General features: G+C 57.9%; 2 protein-coding genes across 6 annotated transcripts; one reads left to right on the top strand and one right to left on the bottom strand.

Moving 5' to 3' along the window:
• Window positions 1-1,925: 1,925 nt before the first annotated feature.
• VGF (VGF nerve growth factor inducible) lies at window positions 1,926-6,889 on the top strand. Of its 2 annotated transcripts, XM_055292679.2 has the most exons (3): window positions 1,926-2,252; window positions 3,807-4,026; window positions 4,535-6,889. In XM_055292679.2, exon 3 carries the CDS (start codon window positions 4,555-4,557, stop codon window positions 6,400-6,402), a length of 1,848 nt encoding a protein of 615 aa, XP_055148654.1. In that variant the 5' UTR covers window positions 1,926-2,252; window positions 3,807-4,026; window positions 4,535-4,554; the 3' UTR covers window positions 6,403-6,889. The 2 variants fall into 2 exon arrangements, with proteins under 2 accessions (XP_055148654.1, XP_055148655.1); XM_055292680.2 differs by lacking the exons at window positions 1,926-2,252; window positions 3,807-4,026 and adding an exon at window positions 4,291-4,412.
• Window positions 6,890-8,103: 1,214 nt separating this feature from the next.
• AP1S1 (adaptor related protein complex 1 subunit sigma 1) lies at window positions 8,104-15,943 on the bottom strand. Of its 4 annotated transcripts, none has more exons than XM_055292713.2 (5): window positions 15,804-15,943; window positions 13,270-13,448; window positions 12,559-12,667; window positions 10,206-10,343; window positions 8,104-8,859 (listed from the first exon to the last, which is right to left on the bottom strand). In XM_055292713.2, exons 1-5 carry the CDS (start codon window positions 15,804-15,806, stop codon window positions 8,812-8,814), a joined length of 477 nt encoding a protein of 158 aa, XP_055148688.1. In that variant the 5' UTR covers window positions 15,807-15,943; the 3' UTR covers window positions 8,104-8,811. The 4 variants fall into 4 exon arrangements, with proteins under 4 accessions (XP_055148688.1, XP_055148691.1, XP_055148690.1 ...); XM_055292716.1 differs by having other exon boundaries at window positions 8,104-8,856; window positions 15,804-15,911; XM_055292715.2 differs by having other exon boundaries at window positions 15,722-15,809.
• Window positions 15,944-19,459: the final 3,516 nt, after the last annotated feature.

Raw genomic sequence — 19,459 nt, 5'->3', positions numbered from 1 at the left:
ACAGGTGGAAGTTGAAGGAGGCTGGTTCAGGACGACAGAAGTGGTTTTCTTTCTCTTGGTGGATACCACCTTGATGGTGTGTGTGTGTCTGTGTGTGTATTTGAGTGTGTGTGTGTGTTAGTCTCTCCAGTGGCTCTCTCTTCGTGTCTCTCCCCATCTCTGTCTCTTTCTCTCTCTCTTTCTTGGTGACTCATCTCTGCGGCGTTGCCCTCCCTCGCTTGCTGGGTCTCCCCTCCCCCACTCAGGAGTGGGTGGGGGTCTGAGGGCGAATGGGACCTCGGGACTAAAAATCAGGGTGGGCACCCCCTTCCCATCACTCATCATTCCACACCCTCCCGTAGCCCCCAGCCCACCCCTCAGTCCCTTCCCCAGGACTCCCCAGCTCTAGGATGGGGAGGGCATAGGGCAAGAGTGTGTTCTAAATGGGGCAATTTTCAGGGGGCCTTCAGCATCTTCTGTAAGTTCAAAGTGGAGACCCCTTCCCCTCTCATAAAGTGCCCCCTCCCTGCCTGCCCCTCCACCATGGCTGACGCAGTTAAAGGCTGCAGAGGTGAGTCACCGGTTGGGGGGAGGGGGAGGAGAAGAGGGGAACGGTGAGCTTCGGGGTCCCCAAGCCCCTGCTCTCTCTTTCTCTCCCAGACCTTCTCAGGGAAAAGACCCAGTGCTCTTCCCCACTCTCCTGGTTTTCCATATCTTCAGCTTGGAACCCTACGATGCTGGACCCCATCTTCTCCAGCTACCCTCTTGGAGGGAGATTCAGAAACAAATACAAAGAGAGATGATGGATTCACACAAACAAGTCAGAGCCAATACCAGGCATCCCCAACCAGGTCCCCATATTGGCTCTGCCTTTTCCAGCACTCTGTCTCTCCCAATCTCTTCAGTTGTCTTTCTTTTTCTGCTGTCTCCCTCCTTTCCCCATCCCAAGAACTGTGCCCAGTCCAGAAGCCCCTAGAGGCAGCAGGGTATGAAGGGCACAGCTCACCCCCAGTAGAGGGGGGTAGTGTGTGAATGAGCTGACCCAGGTAGGGAACTGGGATGGAGAGAGGCAGAAACAGAATGAGTCCAGAGACCATGCAGACAGAGTCAAGACCCAGATTGTGGAATCTCCAAGCCTTTGGTGCCCCAGGCATTCATATCCACCCTGCTCCCTCACCACAGGACGACTGGAGCCTTGGGGATGCTGATTTCTGAGAAACTCTCCTGCGCTTGTGAGCTTAAGTGGAGGAAGGGAGGGATGTGGAGTGGGGGCATGTGTGTGCTTACACACACATTGTTGTGTACCAAGCCAGGCACACTTTTTGGACACCAGCGGATGCCCAGAACTGGGTGTGCTCAAATACTCCAAACTGCATGGGCATACAGGCATGCAGAAGAGATAAAAACCCCCCAACACACACACACGCGTGCGCGCACACACACACCCACACCTGGAAGCAAACACAAACACAGCCACACAGACTGGAATAGAACATCACATAGTTAAACTGGAAACACTACCATGCCCATCCACTCTTGATCTGATTAAATACACAATTGCTTCCCCCCATTCCCTTTTTCTCCCCGCCCCGGCCATGTATGTCATTCATCTCCATACACACATAAACACACATGCACAAGCCATGTACATGTACACGCAGGTGTGTGTGCATACACAAGCCCACAGGCAAATACAGTTTCTCCAGGTGCCTGTCTCCTCTCATCTTGCAACTTGGTCTCTAATCCCCATCAGCCACTCAGTCAGCCCCCTTGGCTCCCTCCCTCCCCTCTCCCTTCTCTCTTGGATGGCTTCCCCTCCCCCTCTCCAGATGTCTGAGCCATCTCTCTCTGATTCATCCTCCTCAGGAAGGTAACGTGACCCCCTCCCCATCCCACTGCTCTCTGTATCCAGGCTGGGAAGATGAAGGGGAGATGGGGGGCGGGGAGAGGAAGGAGGGGAGGCCGTGGTTGGCTGTGTGTGGGGATGGGAGGCATTGGCTCGGGGTCTCCTATCCCCTCTTTTCCCTCCTTTCTTTGGAATCTCCACTGTCACCTTGGTTCTCAGTTTTTTTTTTTTTTCTCCTTTAGCCTGCTCCTTCTACCTGTTCCAGATCCCTTCATTCCTTCCTCCTCCCCTGCCCCCATCTCTTCTCTCTTTTCTTCCTCTCCACTCCTCCCCATTTCTTTCCCCGCAGAGCTGATGGGCTTTCTTCTGGGAAAGTCGAGCCACTGATGGAAGCGAGAAGCCACTGCTGGTTATAGAGAGAAAGCACGTGAGTGTGTGTATAGGGAGGGGGAGGTTAGAAGGAGGGTCAGTGCCAGGAAGAGGTGAGGAGGGGGGCGAGGACCGTTTCTGAAAGAGTCTCTAAGCCCCTGACAGACAGCCCTGACCTCGGTTTCCAGAGTCTCAGGGTGTGGGTGCCCTGCGTGTGCCCACGAGCACCCCTGTGTCCGCAGTTCGTGTGTGTCTGGCGTGTGTCATTGTCATTCCCCCCTTCCCTGCCCACGCCCCCGCACCGCTCTCTGCCAGCACCGCAGCCCCCTCCAGGCTTCCTCCCTCCCTCCCCTTCATTCCTGCAGTGGCTGCCCCCCTTGCCACCCTCTCCTCTCCCCTGCCCCCTCCCCATTTCCGTCCTTCCCCCCCACCCCCGCCCACGGCTGGTCTCCCTTCACCGGACCCAGCTCGCTGATGGATTCTCTTTGCGCAAATCTGTGCGTCATCGCCCCCCACCCCCGGAACCTCTAGCTGTCCAAGCCCCCAGCCCCAACCTCTCTGGCAGGAGATACGGTCGAAGGGGCTGGTGGCAGAGAGGGGATATCTCTGACGTTGCAGGTCCCCCTCCCATCGCGTTCAAACCTTCCCTTTAAGCGGTGGAGAGAGCTGGAGTTGAGTCACCCCCCCCCCACCTGCGCAACCCCCTCCCCACCTGCTCTGGTCTCGCCCTCCAAACGTCCTTGGGGGAGGGGAGGGGCAGGAGGGAAAGCGACTGGGGGAGGGTGGGAAGAGATGGGCCGAAGGGGGCACAGCGGGGGGCCTTGACACAAGCGACAGTCAGGGGACAGAAGGACAGGCACACCTTTTCCTCCAGACACAGCACGGGTCGTGAAACAGACACAACCCAGAGGCACACACATCCTCATTCTTTCCCCCTTCTCTTCCGACTCGGACCCTTCCCGATGGGATTACCAAAACCGCAAGATCCACCCATCTGCCCCTGTCAGGGGACTGCCACCCGCACCGCCGAGCCGCGGACAGCGCCCGCAGGCGTGCAGATCTGTCCCTCTGCGCTCAGGTTCACGCCGTCCTTGGGCGCGTGGTCTCGGGATGGGGAGCCCGGCCCCCTGCTCGGCTCTTGAATCTTTATCCTTCCCCTCCCCAGTATCGATCTCCCACTAGTGCCCAGTCGGACGCTGGGGCTACCCTTTTTCTATTCCACTCAGCAACGCGGGCTCCATCCAGCAGCTCCAAGTTGCTCTGCAACCCACCCTCCCGCCTTCCAGCGCCTCTGCATCCACCCTTCCATTCATTCTCCCATTCATTCATTCATCCTTTTCTCCTCGTCCCTCCTTCATTCATTCATAGCCCCCCGCCCTGCCCGCTTCAGCATTTCATTCATTCATTCATTCATTCATTTCCCGGAGCTCCGCTAGCGCACACCCCTTCAGCCGAAGGCCCCAGCGCGCAGGCGCAGGCCAGGAGAGGCAGGCACCCTCCAATCGTCGGGCGTCCTTCCTCCTCCGGGCGGCCGCCCGCTTCCCCATGAATGAACATTGACGTCAATGGGGCGGGGCGCGCCCACGTGACCCCGCGCGCTCCCCTTTATAAGGCGGTGGAGGCGCGGGCGCTGTCCAGCGTGCTGAAGCCGGAGCGAGCGAGCCGCCCGGAGCTGCGCCGACCCAGCTGAGCCCAGCCCACGGGACGCCAGACCTCGACCGTCGCTCGTACCCCGGCCACCGCTCGGAGCCGAGGCGGACGCGTCCCGATCTTCCCCTGTCCCCACCCTGCCCCGACCCTCCTCTCCACTTCTCGCGTCGTGACACCAGCTGGTAAATACTCCGCTGTTCGTCCCTCAAACCCTCGGCAGCCAGCCGTGGGCGTGAGGGAGGGTTTTCTCTCCTCTCGATGGGGGTGTTGCAAACACAGCGGGGAGCCCCCTGGTAAGGGTCCCCGGTAAACGGGGGAGTCGCAGCTTTTTCTCTTGCTGCTGAAGTCGCCCACGCACCATCCGGGGAGTCCTACGGGGAGGGAGCAGAGATTTTTTTCCCCCATATTGCTGCTGCTTAGTACGTGGGCGATGGCAGTGAGATGGCTCAGGGAAGGGGGCGAGGAGGCCCTGGGTAAGCGAGGGCTTCGGGGGTTATTTTCCCATTTACACGGCTCCAGAGATCGGCACAACATCTTCCCCCTTTGCTCCTAAACGTTCCTCTTCTGGGTAAGATTTGGGGGATCAGGGAAGCCCCGGGTTTCCTGCTGAGAGGTGGGGGAAGGGAACGTATACCTAGAGAGGGGAATTCTTACAGAAATCCTCTTTTTTTGGTCCCTTCTATTTTTCAGTCTCCGGCAGCCCCTTGGTCATGAAAGCCCTCAGATTGTCGGCTTCCGCCCTCTTCTGCCTTCTGCTGATCAACGGGTTAGGGGCAGCACCCCCGGGTCGCCCTGAGGCGCAGCCTCCTCCTCTCAGCTCTGAGCATAAAGAGCCAGTAGCCGGGGACGCAGTGCCCGGGCCAAAGGATGGCAGCGCCCCAGAGGTCCGAGGCGCTCGGAATTCCGAGCCGCAGGACGAGGGAGAGCTTTTCCAGGGCGTGGATCCCCGGGCGCTGGCCGCGGTGCTGCTGCAGGCACTCGACCGCCCCGCCTCGCCCCCGGCACCAAGCGGTTCCCAGCAGGGGCCGGCGGAAGAAGCAGCTGAAGCTCTGCTGACCGAGACCGTGCGCAGCCAGACCCACAGCCTCCCGGCGCCGGAGAGCCCGGAGCCCGCGGGTCCGCCTCGCCCTCAGACTCCGGAGAATGGGCCCGAGGCGAGCGATCCCTCCGAGGAGCTCGAGGCGCTAGCGTCCCTGCTCCAGGAACTGCGAGATTTCAGTCCAAGTAGCGCCAAGCGCCAGCAGGAGACGGCGGCAGCAGAGACGGAAACCCGCACGCACACGCTGACCCGAGTGAATCTGGAGAGCCCGGGGCCAGAGCGCGTGTGGCGCGCTTCCTGGGGAGAGTTCCAGGCGCGTGTCCCGGAGCGCGCGCCCCTGCCACCCCCGGCCCCCTCGCAATTCCAGGCGCGTATGCCCGACAGCGGGCCCCTTCCCGAAACCCACAAGTTCGGGGAAGGAGTGTCCTCCCCCAAAACACACCTAGGCGAGGCATTGGCACCCCTGTCCAAGGCGTACCAAGGCCTGGCCGCCCCGTTCCCCAAGGCGCGCCGGCCGGTGAGCGCACTCCTGGGCGGCTCCGAGGCGGGCGAGCGCCTTCTCCAGCAAGGGCTGGCGCAGGTGGAGGCCGGGCGGCGGCAGGCAGAGGCCACGCGGCAGGCCGCGGCGCAGGAAGAGCGGCTGGCCGACCTCGCCTCGGACCTGCTGCTCCAGTATTTGCTGCAGGGCGGGGCCCGGCAGCGCGGCCTCGGGGGTCGGGGGCTGCAGGAGGCGGCGGAGGAGCGAGAGAGTGCAAGGGAGGAGGAGGAGGCGGAGCAGGAGAGACGCGGCGGGGAGGAGAGGGTGGGGGAAGAGGATGAGGAGGCGGCGGAGGCGGAGGCAGAGGCGGAGGAGGCGGAGAGGGCGCGGCAGAACGCGCTCCTGTTCGCGGAGGAGGAGGACGGGGAAGCCGGCGCCGAGGACAAGCGCTCCCAGGAGGAGACGCCGGGCCACCGGCGGAAGGAGGCCGAGGGGGCAGAGGAGGGCGGGGAGGAGGAGGACGACGAGGAGATGGACCCGCAGACGATCGACAGCCTCATTGAGCTGTCCACCAAACTCCACCTGCCAGCGGACGACGTGGTCAGCATCATCGAGGAGGTGGAGGAGAAGAGGAAGCGGAAGAAGAACGCCCCTCCCGAGCCCGTGCCACCCCCCCATGCCGCCCCCGCCCCCACCCACGTCCGCTCCCCGCAGCCCCCGCCCCCCGTCCCCGCTCCCGCACGAGACGAGCTGCCGGACTGGAACGAGGTGCTCCCCCCCTGGGATCGGGAGGAGGACGAGGTGTACCCGCCAGGGCCGTACCACCCTTTCCCCAACTACATCCGGCCGCGGACACTGCAGCCGCCCTCGGCCTTGCGCCGCCGCCACTACCACCACGCCTTGCCGCCTTCGCGCCACTATCCCGGCCGGGAGGCCCAGGCGCGGCGCGCGCAGGAGGAGGCGGAGGCGGAGGAGCGCCGGCTGCAGGAGCAGGAGGAGCTGGAGAATTACATCGAGCACGTGCTGCTCCGGCGCCCGTGACCGCCCTCCCCGGCCCCGCCCCCGCGCGCCTCCGCCGCGCGCGCGCGCGCGCGCCGCCGCCCCCCTCCGTGTTGCCCGCTCCCGCTCGGTGTTTGCATGCGCCCCGGCCCTGCCCCTTGGCCCTGCCCCAGTCCCCGGGCCGCATCGGGACCTGCCAGACCCCCCTCCCGGGTCCAGAGCCCGAACTCCCAGAGCTCACCCGCGGGTGACCGGGGGCCAGCCCAAGAGGGCGGGTGGTTTGTGCGAGTTCCCTCCCCACGCGGGGCCCCGGCCCCATCAAGTCCCTCTGGGGACGTCCCCGTCCGAAACCGGAAAAAGCAGTTCCAGTTAATTGTGTGAAGTGTGTCTGTCTCCAGCCCTTCGGGCCTCCCACGAGCCCCTCCAACCTCTCCAAGTCGCTGTGAATTGACCCCTTCTTTCCTTTCTCTGTTGTAAATACCCCTCACGGAGGAAATAGTTTTGCTAAGAAATAAAAGTGACTATTTTATTAGGACTTTGTTCTCGGTTATTCACCCGTCCCCTTGGGCCTGTGTGGTCCTTCCCAAGGGGCGGTGAGGGAAGCGCCAGCCACAGTCCCCATCTCTTCCTGCTTCCTGCCCCCAAACTAAGGCGAGCGGTAAGTGGGGAAAGTCCTGAAACTGTCTTTAGAGAAGAATATGGCTCGCACCCATTAAGAAACCCGAAATTCCACTTCCAGCTTGGGGGATGGTGGTAAAGTCATCTTTCCCCAGGGCTTGACAGAGAGAGGCCCAGCGGAATGCAATAAAAGAGCCAATTGTCTGCGATGAGTCCAGCGACCTCTGGTTCAAAAGAAAAAGGCGACCGCAGAAGGTGCCACAGCTCTGGGCGCCAGTGGGCTCCTTTTTCCCAAGATTCTGGGGCCGCATTACGGAGTTTCCTGTGTTCACCCACCCATCTCCCTCCACTGCTCCCTAAATTCCTGGTCCTAGGTACTTTGCAAGAAATGCGGGGAGGAGGGAGTAGCAGCCACAGAGACACCCTGGCTAAAGTCACTTCTTAACTTTTTTTTTTTTTGAGACAGGGTCTCACTCTATTGCCCAGGCTGGAGTGCAGTGGTGCAATCACAGCTCACTGCAACCTCGACTTCTTGGGCTCAGGTGATCCTCCTACCTCAACCTCCTGAATAGCTGGGACTACAGGTGTGCACCACCACGCCCAGCTAATTTTTGCATTTTTTGTAGGGATGGGGTTTTGCCAGGTTGCTCAGCTGGTCTGGAACTCCTGGGCTCAAGCTACCTGCCCACCTTGGCCTCCCATCTTAAGCCTTTTCTAATCACAGGTACTTGTGAACTGATCCAAATTAAACTGGGTAAATGAAATCCCCACAACAGACCCGCATCCTGAAGAGTTGTTCCTCCTTCCGTAAAGGCAGCTCAGGGAGTTGGGGGCAGCCTGTTTGGAGATGCATTGGGCATAAAAATCCGTTTAAGGTAGGGTGGCCAGATAAAATACAGGAAACGGAAATTTGAAATTCCAGAGACACAACAGATGCAGTTTTAGAGTTAAGTGTGTCCCAAACACTGCATGGAACACATTTATCCCTAAAATGATTTGTTGTGTATCTGGAATTCTCATTTAACTGCGTGCTCTCCGTTTCTTCCCAAGGCTGGCAGGATCCCCTTGGCCTCCCGATGATGCCAGCAGCCCTGCCTTCCTTCACAGAGCTCGAGGCCAGCAAAGTCCAGAAATGCTTTTCCTTTTATTTCAGAAGAAAGGAAATAAAGGCAGACACTTCCCCCTCCCCACCCCTCCCAGCTCCTGCCTCATCCACACCTGGAGTGAAAGAGGGCCAGGGCCAGGACCAGGGTCCCATAAAGCTCGCCCTTCCCACAACCCTTCCTTCCCTCAAAGTGGCAAGGTTAGAAAAAAATTAACTATGTTGTTCCTCCCTGGCACTGGATAAAGGCCCCACTGCAGCCAAGGAGAAAGAGGGGGGCCAGGCTCCCCTCCCAGGCAGAGAAGCTGCCTGGCTGGCTAGGGGGAGGGTGGAGGTAGGTTATGGGACAGAGAGGAAGAGAAGTGCCCTGAAAACCTTTTCCCTTTAACCTGACATATTTATATATTTACAGTTATTAGGGAGGGGAGGACGTCTGGGGTGACATCAGTTCTGCAAAGGCAGGGAATAAAAGCCAAATAGCACCCCCATCTGGGTCACATTTTCCTGCCTCCTAGCTTCTAAAACCTTCAGTGGGAAAAGGGGAAAGTGGAGGTAGGGGGTGGAGGGAGGGAATGTTTGAAGGGCCTGAGCCCACAGCTCACTCCGAAAGAAGGTGAGGCAGCAGAGGAGGGGCAGCCGAGTCCCACCAAGAATAGGGCCCTGGGCAGAGGAGAAGTAGCCATTCCGCCATGCTGCCAGGACCCCATCGCCACGCCCCGGCCCAGCAGGGGCTATGCCAAACCCATCTCCTCCAGCACACTCCGCGGCGACTCATCCTCCTAAGGCAGACAGACAGAGGGTGACGCAGAGACACCAGGAGAGGCCGACAGGGTGGGCAAGACAGCAGTCACGAGGAAGAGTCAGACGGGGGAGGCACAGACACGGGGGAGGGGGAGAGAAGCCAATGTGAGCCCAAGGCCGGACCAGCGAGCCTTTCAGGGGGCGCCCACCAGCCTCCCAGGGCCAGCCCCAGAGCCAGCCAACAGTGGGGCCCAGGTTGAGTCCGTCACCACCCAGAGAACCCAAAGCCAGGACCTTGGTAAGCAGGGGCCCCGCCTTGACACCTGGGGGTAAAGGGAGTGAAGCCGGGACAAGGAGGTGGGGGTTCTTTCTGGGGCCCTGTGGGGGTACAGCTGACTGGGTCCTGTTTTTCAGAGTGGGGAAAGGCAGTGGGAGGTGAGTGCCAGGTCCCTGAGGGAAGGTGAACCAGGCTGCAGGGAGATGCGTCATTAGGGTCTGAGTGCAACTTTGGTGACACGGTGGGTGTGTATGCCAGGGCATGTGTGTGTGTACCAGGGTGTGTGTGTGCGTGTGCGTGCGTGTGGGAGGGTGAAGCTCGACCAGTGAGGTGGCAAGTTCAGTTCTGCCCTCTCTCCCACTGCAGAGATGAGCCCCCCCTCGCCCCCTATCTCTCCCCCTCCTCAGAGCCAGCTCAGGCCGGGCTCGCTCATCACTGCAGATTCTGGTGACTCATCTCCCTGCACCAGGGCTCCGTGATGGCACAGCAGAGAGGGGGCAGGCAGTAATGGGGTGAGGGTGGGGGCGCCGGGGAGCAGGGAGAACCAACATCCAGGTGCCCTCTGCCAGCCCCCAAAACCCCATAGCCTTTTCCTCCTGAGACACAGAGACTTTGGAGTATGTGTGTGTTAAAAAAAAAAAAAAAAAAGGAAAAGAAAAAAGAAAAGAGCGAAAAAAAAAAAAAAAAAAAAAGAGGGGTAGGGGAAGAAATCAGGGAAGAAAAGAATGACCTACCAGGTGCCCCTTCTCCAATTCTCCAAGCAACCCTTAACTCCAGAGCAAACCCTTAACCCTTTGGCGTTAAGCCTTGCTCAGAGAGAGAATTGGACAAAGGAGACTGGGTGGCCACGAGACATCTGGGGGCTTGGGGGAAGGACAGAGCTTGGAACGAGGGGTGCACAGGTGGGCTATCTGCCACCCTACCTCCCACCCCATGGGGTCAGGGCTTGAGGGTAAGCTGGAGAGCTGGGCGTGGTGGGGGTCAGATACCACAGGGAGGGGGGGCCCCTTGGCGACGGTGGGCAGGGCAGGCAGGGCGTCCAGGGGAGGGAGGACCCTGTCCGCCACTGTGCGCTTCCTCCTCCTCCTCACTGTCCCTGGCCCGTACCTCCTGCAGTAGGTCAGCCTGCTCAATGGCTTTCAGCACACTCTTCTTGGAGGTGTCCTGGACGTCCCCCCCCATCAAAAACTCATCCAGGATGAAGTAGGCCTTCTCAAAGTTGAAGATGATGTCCAGCTCGCACACCTGGGAGGGCAGGGAGAGGCTGAGTTGAGCATGGAGGAGCAACTGGAGCCACTTCCTTTTTAAGACTATGCTTCCCTCCTTGGGTTCTGCCCCCAACCTCCAAGCCTTAGTAGTTGGTTCAGCTTTTTCACTTTTTTTGTTTCGTTATTTTGTTAGAGACAGGGTCTCTTGCTCTGTCGTCCAGGCTGCAGTGCAGTGGCACGATCACAGCTCACTGCAGCCTCAAACTCCTGGGCTCAAGTGATCCTCCTGCCTCAGCTTCCTGAGTAGCTGGGACTACAGGTGCATGCTATCACGCCCAGCTAATTTTTAAAATATTTTGTAGAGATAGGGTCTTGCCATGTTGGCCAGGCCGGTCTCAAACTTCTGGCCTCAAGTGACCCACCTGCCTCAGCTTCCCAAAATGCTGGGATCACAGGCGTGAGCCACTGCGCCTTGCCTTGGATCAGTTTTTTCCCTCTTCCTCTTGCCTCTTTCCTCCTGATCATGAAACATTAGTTGCCTTATCTACCTTTGTCTATGGTTCCCCTTGCCTTCCCCCCAAAATCTGTGATGTTCTTCCCACCAAAGGCTGCGGTAGCCCCGCTTCCTGGACACTGTGGGGCAGGGAAGGAGGGAATTCTGGACCATGGGGTGGAAGACTTGAGTTCCAAGCAGGGCTCTGTCACTAACCATCTAGCTAAACATGTCATGAAACATCTCTAAGTCTCAGTTTTCTGGCCTCAAAAATGGAGATACCAACACTTACTGCTAGGATGGGATAAGGAGCAAACAAGAGGACCCAAAAGCACTTTATAACACAAATTACGGAGTTACTACTACGCCCCATCTAAGATCTCAGCTGTCCCTCAGATAAGTTAATTCAGAATCTCTGGGAGTGGAAACTGGACATTGCTATTCAAAAAAATGGCCGGGCGCGGTGGCTCACGCTTGTAATCCCAGCACTTTGGGAGGCCGAGGCGGGCGGATCACGAGGTCAGGAGATCGAGACCACGGTGAAACCCCGTCTCTACTAAAAATACAAAAAATTAGCCGGGCGTGGTGGCGGGCGCCTGTAGTCCCAGCTACTCGGAGAGGCTGAGGCAGGAGAATGGCGTGAACCCGGGAGGCGGAGCTTGCAGTGAGCCGAGATCGCGCCACTGCACTCCAGCCTGGGTGAGAGAGCGAGACTCCGTCTCAAAAAAAAAAAAAAAAAAAAAAAAAATTCTCCAGAAAATTCCAATGCAAATCCAAGATCAGGAACCAGTGATAAAAATCTGAATATGGGGCTGGGTACAGTGGCTCACGCCTATAATCCCAGACTTTGGGAGGCTGAGGTGGGAGGATCACTTGAGCCCCAGAGTTAGAGACCCAGCCTGGGCAACATAGCAAGACCTCATCTCTAAAAAAAAAAAAAAAAAAAAAAAAAAATATATATATATATACATATATAAAAATTAGCTGGGCATAGTGGTGTGCACCTGCAGTCCCAGCTCCTCAGGGGACTGAGGCAGGAGGATGGCTTGAGCCCAGAGGTTAAGGCTGCAGTGAGCTATGATTGTGCCACTGCACTCCAGCCATAGGAAGCACTCCTCCAGGTGACAGGGTGAGGCTGTGTCTCTAAAAACTAAAAATTTGGGCCGGGCGCGGTGGCTCACGCTTGTAATCCCAGCACTTTGGGAGGCTGAGGCAGGCGGATCACGAGGTCAGGAGATCGAGACCACGGTGAAACCCCGTCTCTACTAAAAATACAAAAAATATTATCCGGGCGTGGTGGCGGGCGCCTGTAGTCCCAGCTACTCGGAGAGGCTGAGGCAGGAGAATGGTGTGAACCCGGGAGGCGGAGCTTGCAGTGAGCCGAGATTGCGCCACTGCACTCCAGCCTGGGTGACAGAGCAAGACTCTGTCTCAAAAATAAATAAATAAATAAATAAAAATAAATAAAAATTTGAACTAAACAAAAAATCTGAACTTGGTCTCTGTGTGAAAAGTCCGAGCTAAGCTCTAAGTGGAGATTAAGTGCCTGATCCTGCCCCCACTCTCCCCACTCAGGGACGATTATGGGACATGGTTAATAGGCTTAAAGCTTAAAAAGGGAAATTAATTACTGTTCTTACTGTTTCAACTTCACCTCTCCCCTGAGACTTCCAGGGCAGAGACTGGAGGGGCCTCAAAGTTTGGTAGATTACCAAAGGGGATTGCTTGGAATGGAAACTCGTGGGCAGAGGAGACTTACGCTGCCAAAGTATTTGTCTAAGAGCTCCACGTATCGGTGGATCAGCTCCAGTGTGATGAGCTCATTGTCTTGGCCCTCGATGGCGCAGCAGAAGTAGAGGCTGGCATATCTGCGGAGAGGAGCGCATGAGACATCGCTACAAGCTTGCTTCAGGACCCAGGCATTCTGGGCTCAAACCTCCCACCAGCCTGGGGGTGGTCTGTGCCCTGGCTGGCCACAGGTGAGGTGGCCCTAGGGCATGTAAAGAGTAACTCACCTGCCTCTTTGTGCTATCTTAAAAACATGCAAAGAACGCATGCTTTTTCCTTCCTGCCCTCTGACCTCCTAAGTTTGACTCAGCAAAAACCTGAGCCAAGTAATTTACCTGCTCCGAGGAGAAGGAACCGGAAAGGGTGTGTGTGTGTGCGTGTGTGTTAGGAAAAGTAGGGCAGGACCTTTGACTGCAAGGGACATGCGCAGTGGGGCAAGACAGGGCCCAAAGGGACACCTGAGTGAGGCAGGTGTTGCGTGTGAGCAAAACCAAGTGGTAAACAAGAACTTCTTTAAGAAGAGTTTGGGGAGAAAAAAAAAAAGGAAGCTGACATTCATTACTGTCCTCCAGATGTCCTCAGCTCCCAGGTCTCCCTGACCTAAGGAACGACCATTTCTCAGCCATTTTAACCCACTGCCCAACTTGAATCTAGGCAGGTCTGAAAGTAGGTGGGGAGTCACCTCTTATAGACAACTTTGAGGTCCCTCCACTCCAGGAAGCTGCACATCTTGGGCTTGCGAGCCAGGACAACCTGCATAAGCTCGCGCACCATCTTCTTCCGTTCCTTGTCCGAAGTGGCCAGGTACCATTTTTGCAGCCGCAGTTTTCCCTGCCGGCTGAATAACAGCATGAACCGCATCTGTGGGGGATGGGAGGGCAGAACCGAGGGTAAACATACATTCCCCAAACTCATCTCCTGCTAATTCTTCTCTACTTTCTTCCAACATCCAGCCCCTTGCTCTCAACGCTGGGTGTTTCCACCAGCAGGGGGAAGTCAGAGCTTCTGAGTCTGTCATTTGGGTTCAAATCCTGGCTCTATTAGTTATGCAAGGCCTTGGGCCAATTACTACTGTAAGTCTCTGGGCCTCAGTTTCCTTATCTGTAAAATGGACATCATACCTGCCTTGCACAGTTGTTAGGTGAGACTAAATGAGTTGATATATGCAAGTCCCTAGCACAGGCAGGCAGTATAACATGTTAGCTATTATTATTATTATTTTTGAGACAGAGTCTCTCTCTGTCGCCCAGGCTGGAGTGCAGTGGCGCAATCACTGCTCAGTGCAATCTCCGCCTCCCAAGTTCCAGCGATTCTCCTGCCTCAGCCTCCTAAGTAGCTGGGATTACAGTCACGTGCCACCATGCCCAGCTAATTTTTGTATTTTTAGTAGAGACGGGGTTTCACCATGTTGGCCAGGCCCTGGTCTCGAACTCCCGACCTCTGGTGATCCACCCACTTCAGCCTCCCAAAGTGCTGGCATTACAGGCATGAGCCACTGCGCCCGACCGTTAGTTATTATTACTATTATTACCATGATTCCCTGACCTCTTGCTTTCTGGTCTGCTTTCTTTTTTTTTTTTGAGACGGAGTCTCGCTCTGTCGCCCAGGCTGGAGTGCAGTGGCGCAATCTCGGCTCACTGCAAGCTCCGCCTCCCGGGTTCACGCCATTCTCCTGTCTCAGCCTCTCCGAGTAGCTGGGACTACAGGCGCCCGCCACCACGCCCGGCTAATTTTTTGTATTTTTAGTAGAGACAGAGTTTCATCGTGGTCTCGATCTCCTGACCTCGTGATCCGCCCGCCTCGGCCTCCCAAAGTGCTGGGATTACAAGCGTGAGCCACCGCGCCCGGCCTTGGTCTGCTTTCTAAAGGTAAGTAAAATGCTTAGCACAGTGACAAGACGACAGTAACCGGTGCCAAAGAAATGCCTGTTCTCTTCCACCCTCTCTCTATCCATCACCATGCTGAAATCTGATATTTTGTCCCTGGAGAAGCTACCTCAATTTTCCACCCCATCATAGCCATAAGATCTTAATGATCTCCCAAACATATCACCCTCCAGTGCCAGGCCTATGCCCAGGGGTATCCTCCTCTGTAGTATGTATCTCCAACACCACACAGGGTATGGAGATGCCCAAATCCCATCTTCCTCTCTGCAGGCACCCAGGCATTTGGTCTTTGACATTTCTCTTTAACTTTTCTTCCTTTTAGGGTGCCTCCTGCTAAGCGCCCACTCCTCCCCAGACACCAGGTGACCAATCTCCCTCAGTTAGGGCCCCGCCAACCAGGGGGTTCCCCTAAAGAATGTCTGCAGAACAGACAGCAAGTTGGGTCAAGGGGGATGGAAGACAGAACCCTCACTGCCCAGTGTACCCCAGCTTCCCAGTTCCAGGGGGTCTGGGCCACATCCTGGAGTCTTCTCCTTCCCCCAGTAGCTCTTCTATTCATGGATATGCCCAGGGTTGGAATTCCTGGGTGTGTGGCACTGTACTAGCTTAGTAAATGAAAAATCAGAATTAAGGAGGGGAAAAGAGGGGCGCTGGGGAGCCTCGTGCGGCGCTCAGATAGGGGGGTGGGGAGCAAGCAGGAAGACGGAAGGCCTGGGTTCCGGAAAGAGAGTGGGATGGGGGGCAGAGAGCCCCGGAGCCCGGGATCCCAAAGCCTGGGTCCCTCGGAGCAAAACCACGAGTCCACTTCGCTTCCCTACCTGGGCCCAGCCTCTAGGCAAGCACGGCCACGAACCCAGTAGGGCGGTCCCTTTTCCGACCCGGAAACTCCCCTCCCACACCCCTCTCCCCACCCGGGTCCCCGCTCCCGCCTGTGCAGCCCAGGAAGGGGGTCTCGGTGACAGGTGACCCCCGCTCCCTCCCTCCGCAAAGAGACCCCCGCAACCCTCTGCTTCGGGCGGCTTCCCTGCAGTGGGGATCGAGGGACCCCCAGGTGCCAAGACCCGAGCGCCCCTCCCGGCTCGGGACGGCCCCGCCGCCCCTTCATCAGCCCCCGCTCGCCCTGGAAATGCGCCCCCTCCCCGCCCCTCTCCCGAATGCCACCTCCCCCTCTTCCTCCCGAGCCCGGCTCGCCCACCCGCCGAGGCAAGGGAGGCCTCTGAGGACCAGAGGGAAGACAGGGCGGCTCACCCCGAGGGCGGCCCCCGAGGACCCCCGCAGGTGCAGCCCACGCCCCTCGCTTCCCCCTCCCCTCCCTCTTCGCACAGCCTACCATCCTGCAGCCTCCGGCTCGGCGCGTCCCACTTCGGCCACCGTAGGCGCCAGTCCCACTCCCTTTTTTATCCTTTCTCCGGCTTCCCTCCCTCTCGGTCGAAGCCCCGCCCCGTCCCGCCCAGGCTCTGACTCCCGGCGCGCCACGCACTGCGCAGGCGCCGACGCCGCGGGGAGCGCGGGCGGGGCTGGAGGCGGAGAAGCGGAAACCATGGCAACCAGGTCCTTGACTGCAGCTTCTAGGAGCCCGGTCGTCATGGTAACGCGGCTGTCCTGTGGGCTGGTTGGAGGATGGGGGAGGAGGACAATGAGGTCCTCGCGCTTTGGAGCCTTATGGGGCAAAAAGGCGGGAAAAGGGGTGAGAGGTGAATGGGAGGATCATTGGAGTTCGAAGCGCAGGCAGGACTCCTGGAAGGGGAGTGGGCCGTGAAAAGGGAGAAGGGTGGGAATTAAGTGTAAGCGAGGAGGAGTGACCTGGAAAACAGAAAGACAAACGGTCATGAGAAAAGTATAGAACTCAAGCTAAATATCTATTGAAAGCGTGATAGACCCACCCCTCTAGTTTTTTCCTTTTTAGAGACGGGGTCTAGCCGCGTCACCCAGGTTGGAGTGCAGTGGTGGGATCGTGACTCTCTGCAGCCTTGAACTCCTGGCCTCAAGCGATCCTCCCGCCTCAGCCTCCTGAGTAGCTGGGACTACAGACGCACACCGTCATGCCCAGCTAATTTTTAATTTTTTTTGTGTAGAAACGGGGGTCTTACTATGTTGCCCAGTCTGGTCTCGAACTCTTGGGTTCAAGAGACCCTCCCACCTCGGTTTCCCAAACTGCTGGGATTACAGGCGTGAGCCACCGCACATGGCTTCTGATCTTAAAGTAAGAGAAATGTGTAGAAAATGAATAAAAGAGAAAAGGAGAGGCTGCTATAAAAGGCACGTAAGGGGAAGTGGGAGGAACGTGAATTGAGGCAAAAGGGGAAGAAATAAAGAGCGTCTTAAAAGGTTAACTTGGGTCAAAACTCAAAAAGGGACAGATGTAACCCAAATCTCAGTGTGAAGATGAGGTGGATGTACGTTGTAATATGGGCTTTTAAACTGAATGTGCGTGTGTGTCTACGTGTTACTGGAAAAAGGGGTCCCAATCCAGACCCCAAGAGAGTATTCTTGGATCTCATGCAGGAAGGAATTCAAAGCAAGTCGCAGAGTGCAATGAGAAGAGAGAGTTTATTGAAAGCTACACCCTTATGGAGTAGGGCGTCCTCAGAAAGCAAACAGAGGAACACGCTGTCTTAAGTTTTTCTTTTCTTTCTTTCTTTTTCTTCTTTTTTTGAGACAGGTTCTTACTCTGTTGCCCAGGCTAGAGTGTAGTAGCATGATCATAGTTCACTGCAGCCTCCACCTCCTGAGCTCAAGCGATCCTCCCACCTCAGTCTCCCAAGTAGCTAGAACTACAGGCATGCACCACCACAGCCAGCTAATTGTTGTATGTTTTGTAGAGACAGGGTATTGTCATGCTACCCAAGCTGGTCTGGAACTCCTGGGCTCAAGGTATCCACACTCCTCGGCCTCCCAAAGTGTTGGGATTACAGGCATGAGACACCACCCCTGACTTTTAAGTTTTTCTTATATAGGGGTCTTGTTTTTTTTTTTTTTTTTATTAATTTTTTTTGCATACAAAAACAATAAACATTTTCTAAAAATACATACAAACAAAAAGATGCATATCAAACATATTAGGAAGGTTGCACATGGGAAGTCGGGGAATAGAAATGGGGGTGGGAGTTAAAATAAATGAGAGAGGGACTTTATATGGATCAGTGATAATAACTCAATCCTCTATTTGACAAAGAAGAGGGAGAAGGAAGAGGAAGAAAAAGAAAGTGGGATAAAGGATCAGAAAGGGAGGAAAATAGAAAAAATTAGAGTATGACTCCAGGGTAGACCTGTTTTGTTGTCATTGAGTTGGTTGGTTGGTTTGTCTGTTGTATTCTTCATGTTTCGCCAAGTTGGCCAGACTGGTCTCGAACTCCTAGCCCGAAGTGATCAACCTGCCTCGCCCCCCAGAGTGCCGGGACCACAGGCGTGAGCCACCACGTCCAGCTCCCACATTGCTTCTGGCCTCCGTGATAGACCTCCCAGACGGAGCGGCCAGGCAGAGGAGCTCCTCACTTCTACCCAGACACGGGGCGGCCGGGCAGAGGGGCTCCTCACTTCCCAGACGGGGCGGCCAGGCAGAGACACTCCTCATTTCTTCCCAGACGATAGGTGGCCGGGCAGAGGCGCTCCTCACTTCCCAGACGATGGGTGGTCGGGCAGAGGCGCTCCCCACTTCCCAGATGATGGGTGGCCGGGCAGAGGCGCTCCTCACCTCCCAGACGATGGGTGGCCGGGCAGAGGCACTCCTCACTTCCCAGATGGGGCAGCCGGGCAGAGGCGCTCCTCACTTTCCAGACGATGGGTGGCCGGGCAGAGGCGCTCCTCACCTCCCAGACGATGGGTGGCCGGGCAGAGGCGCTCCTCACCTCCCAGACGATGGGTGGCCGGGCAGAGGCGCTCCTCACCTCCCAGACGGGGCGGCCGGGCAGAGGTGCTCCTCACTTCTTCCCAGACGGGGCGGCCGGGCAGAGGCGCTCCTCACTTCTTCCCGACGGGGCGGCCGGGCAGAGGCGCTCCTCACTTCTTCCCAGACGGGGAGGCCGGGCAGAGGCGCTCCTCACTTCCCAGACGATGGGTGGCCGGGCAGAGGCGCTCCTCACTTCCCAGACGGGGTGGCCGGGCAGAGGCGCTCCTCACTTCCCAGACGGGGCGGCCGGGCAGAGGCGCTCCTCACTTCCCAGACGGTGGGTGGCCGGGCAGAGGCGCTCCTCACTTCCCAGACGGTGGGTGGCCGGGCAGAGGCGCTCCTCACTTCCCAGACGGTGGATGGCCGGGCAGAGGCGCTCCTCACTTCCCAGACGGTGGGTGGCCGGGCAGAGGCGCTCCTCACTTCCCAGACGGTGGGTGGCCGGGCAGAGGCGCTCCTCACTTCCCAGACGGTGGGTGGCCGGGCAGAGGCGCTCCTCACTTCCCAGACGGGGCGGCCGGGCAGAGGCGCTCCTCACTTCCCAGACGGTGGGCGGCCGGGCAGAGGCACTCCTCACTTCCCAGACGATGGGTGGCCGGGCAGAGGCGCTCCTCACTTCTTCCCGGATGGGGCGGCCGGGCAGAGGCACTCCTCACTTCTTCCCGGATGGGGCGCCCGGGCAGAGGCGATCCTCATTTCTTCCCGGACGGGGCGGCCGGGCAGAGGCGCTGCTCACTTCCCAGACGGGGCGGCCGGGCAGAGGCACTCCTCACTTCCCAGACGGGGCGGCCGGGCAGAGGCGCTCCTCACTTCCCAGACAGGGCGGCTGGGCAGAGGCGCTCCTCACTTCCCAGACGGTGGGTGGCCGGGCAGAGGCGCTCCTCACTTCCCAGACGATGGGTGGCCGGGCAGAGGCGCTCCTCACTTCTTCCCGGATGGGGCGGCCGGGCAGAGGCGCTCCTCACTTCTTCCCGGATGGGGCGCCCGGGCAGAGGCGCTCCTCACTTCTTCCCGGACGGGGTGGCCGGGCAGAGGCGCTGCTCACTTCCCAGACGGGGCGGCCGGGCAGAGGCACTCCTCACTTCCCAGACGGGGCG

This window comes from Symphalangus syndactylus, chromosome 9 (assembly GCF_028878055.3).
Source record: "Symphalangus syndactylus isolate Jambi chromosome 9, NHGRI_mSymSyn1-v2.1_pri, whole genome shotgun sequence".
Lineage (NCBI taxonomy): Eukaryota > Metazoa > Chordata > Mammalia > Primates > Hylobatidae > Symphalangus > Symphalangus syndactylus.
Note: the sequence above shows the minus strand (reverse complement) of the source record. Positions and strands in the feature narration are given on the sequence as shown.

Coding starts and splice junctions, on each gene's coding strand:
- AP1S1 (XM_055292713.2), bottom strand. Junction 12,668..13,269: donor CTCAAAGTTGTCTATAAGAG/GTGACTCCCCAC, acceptor TCCTCTCCGCAG/ATATGCCAGCCTCTACTTCT. Junction 10,344..12,558: donor TAGACAAATACTTTGGCAGC/GTAAGTCTCCTC, acceptor CTGCCCTCCCAG/GTGTGCGAGCTGGACATCAT.
- VGF (XM_055292679.2), top strand. CDS start 4,555: ATGAAAGCCCTCAGATTGTCGGCTTCCGCCCTCTTCTGCCTTCTGCTG.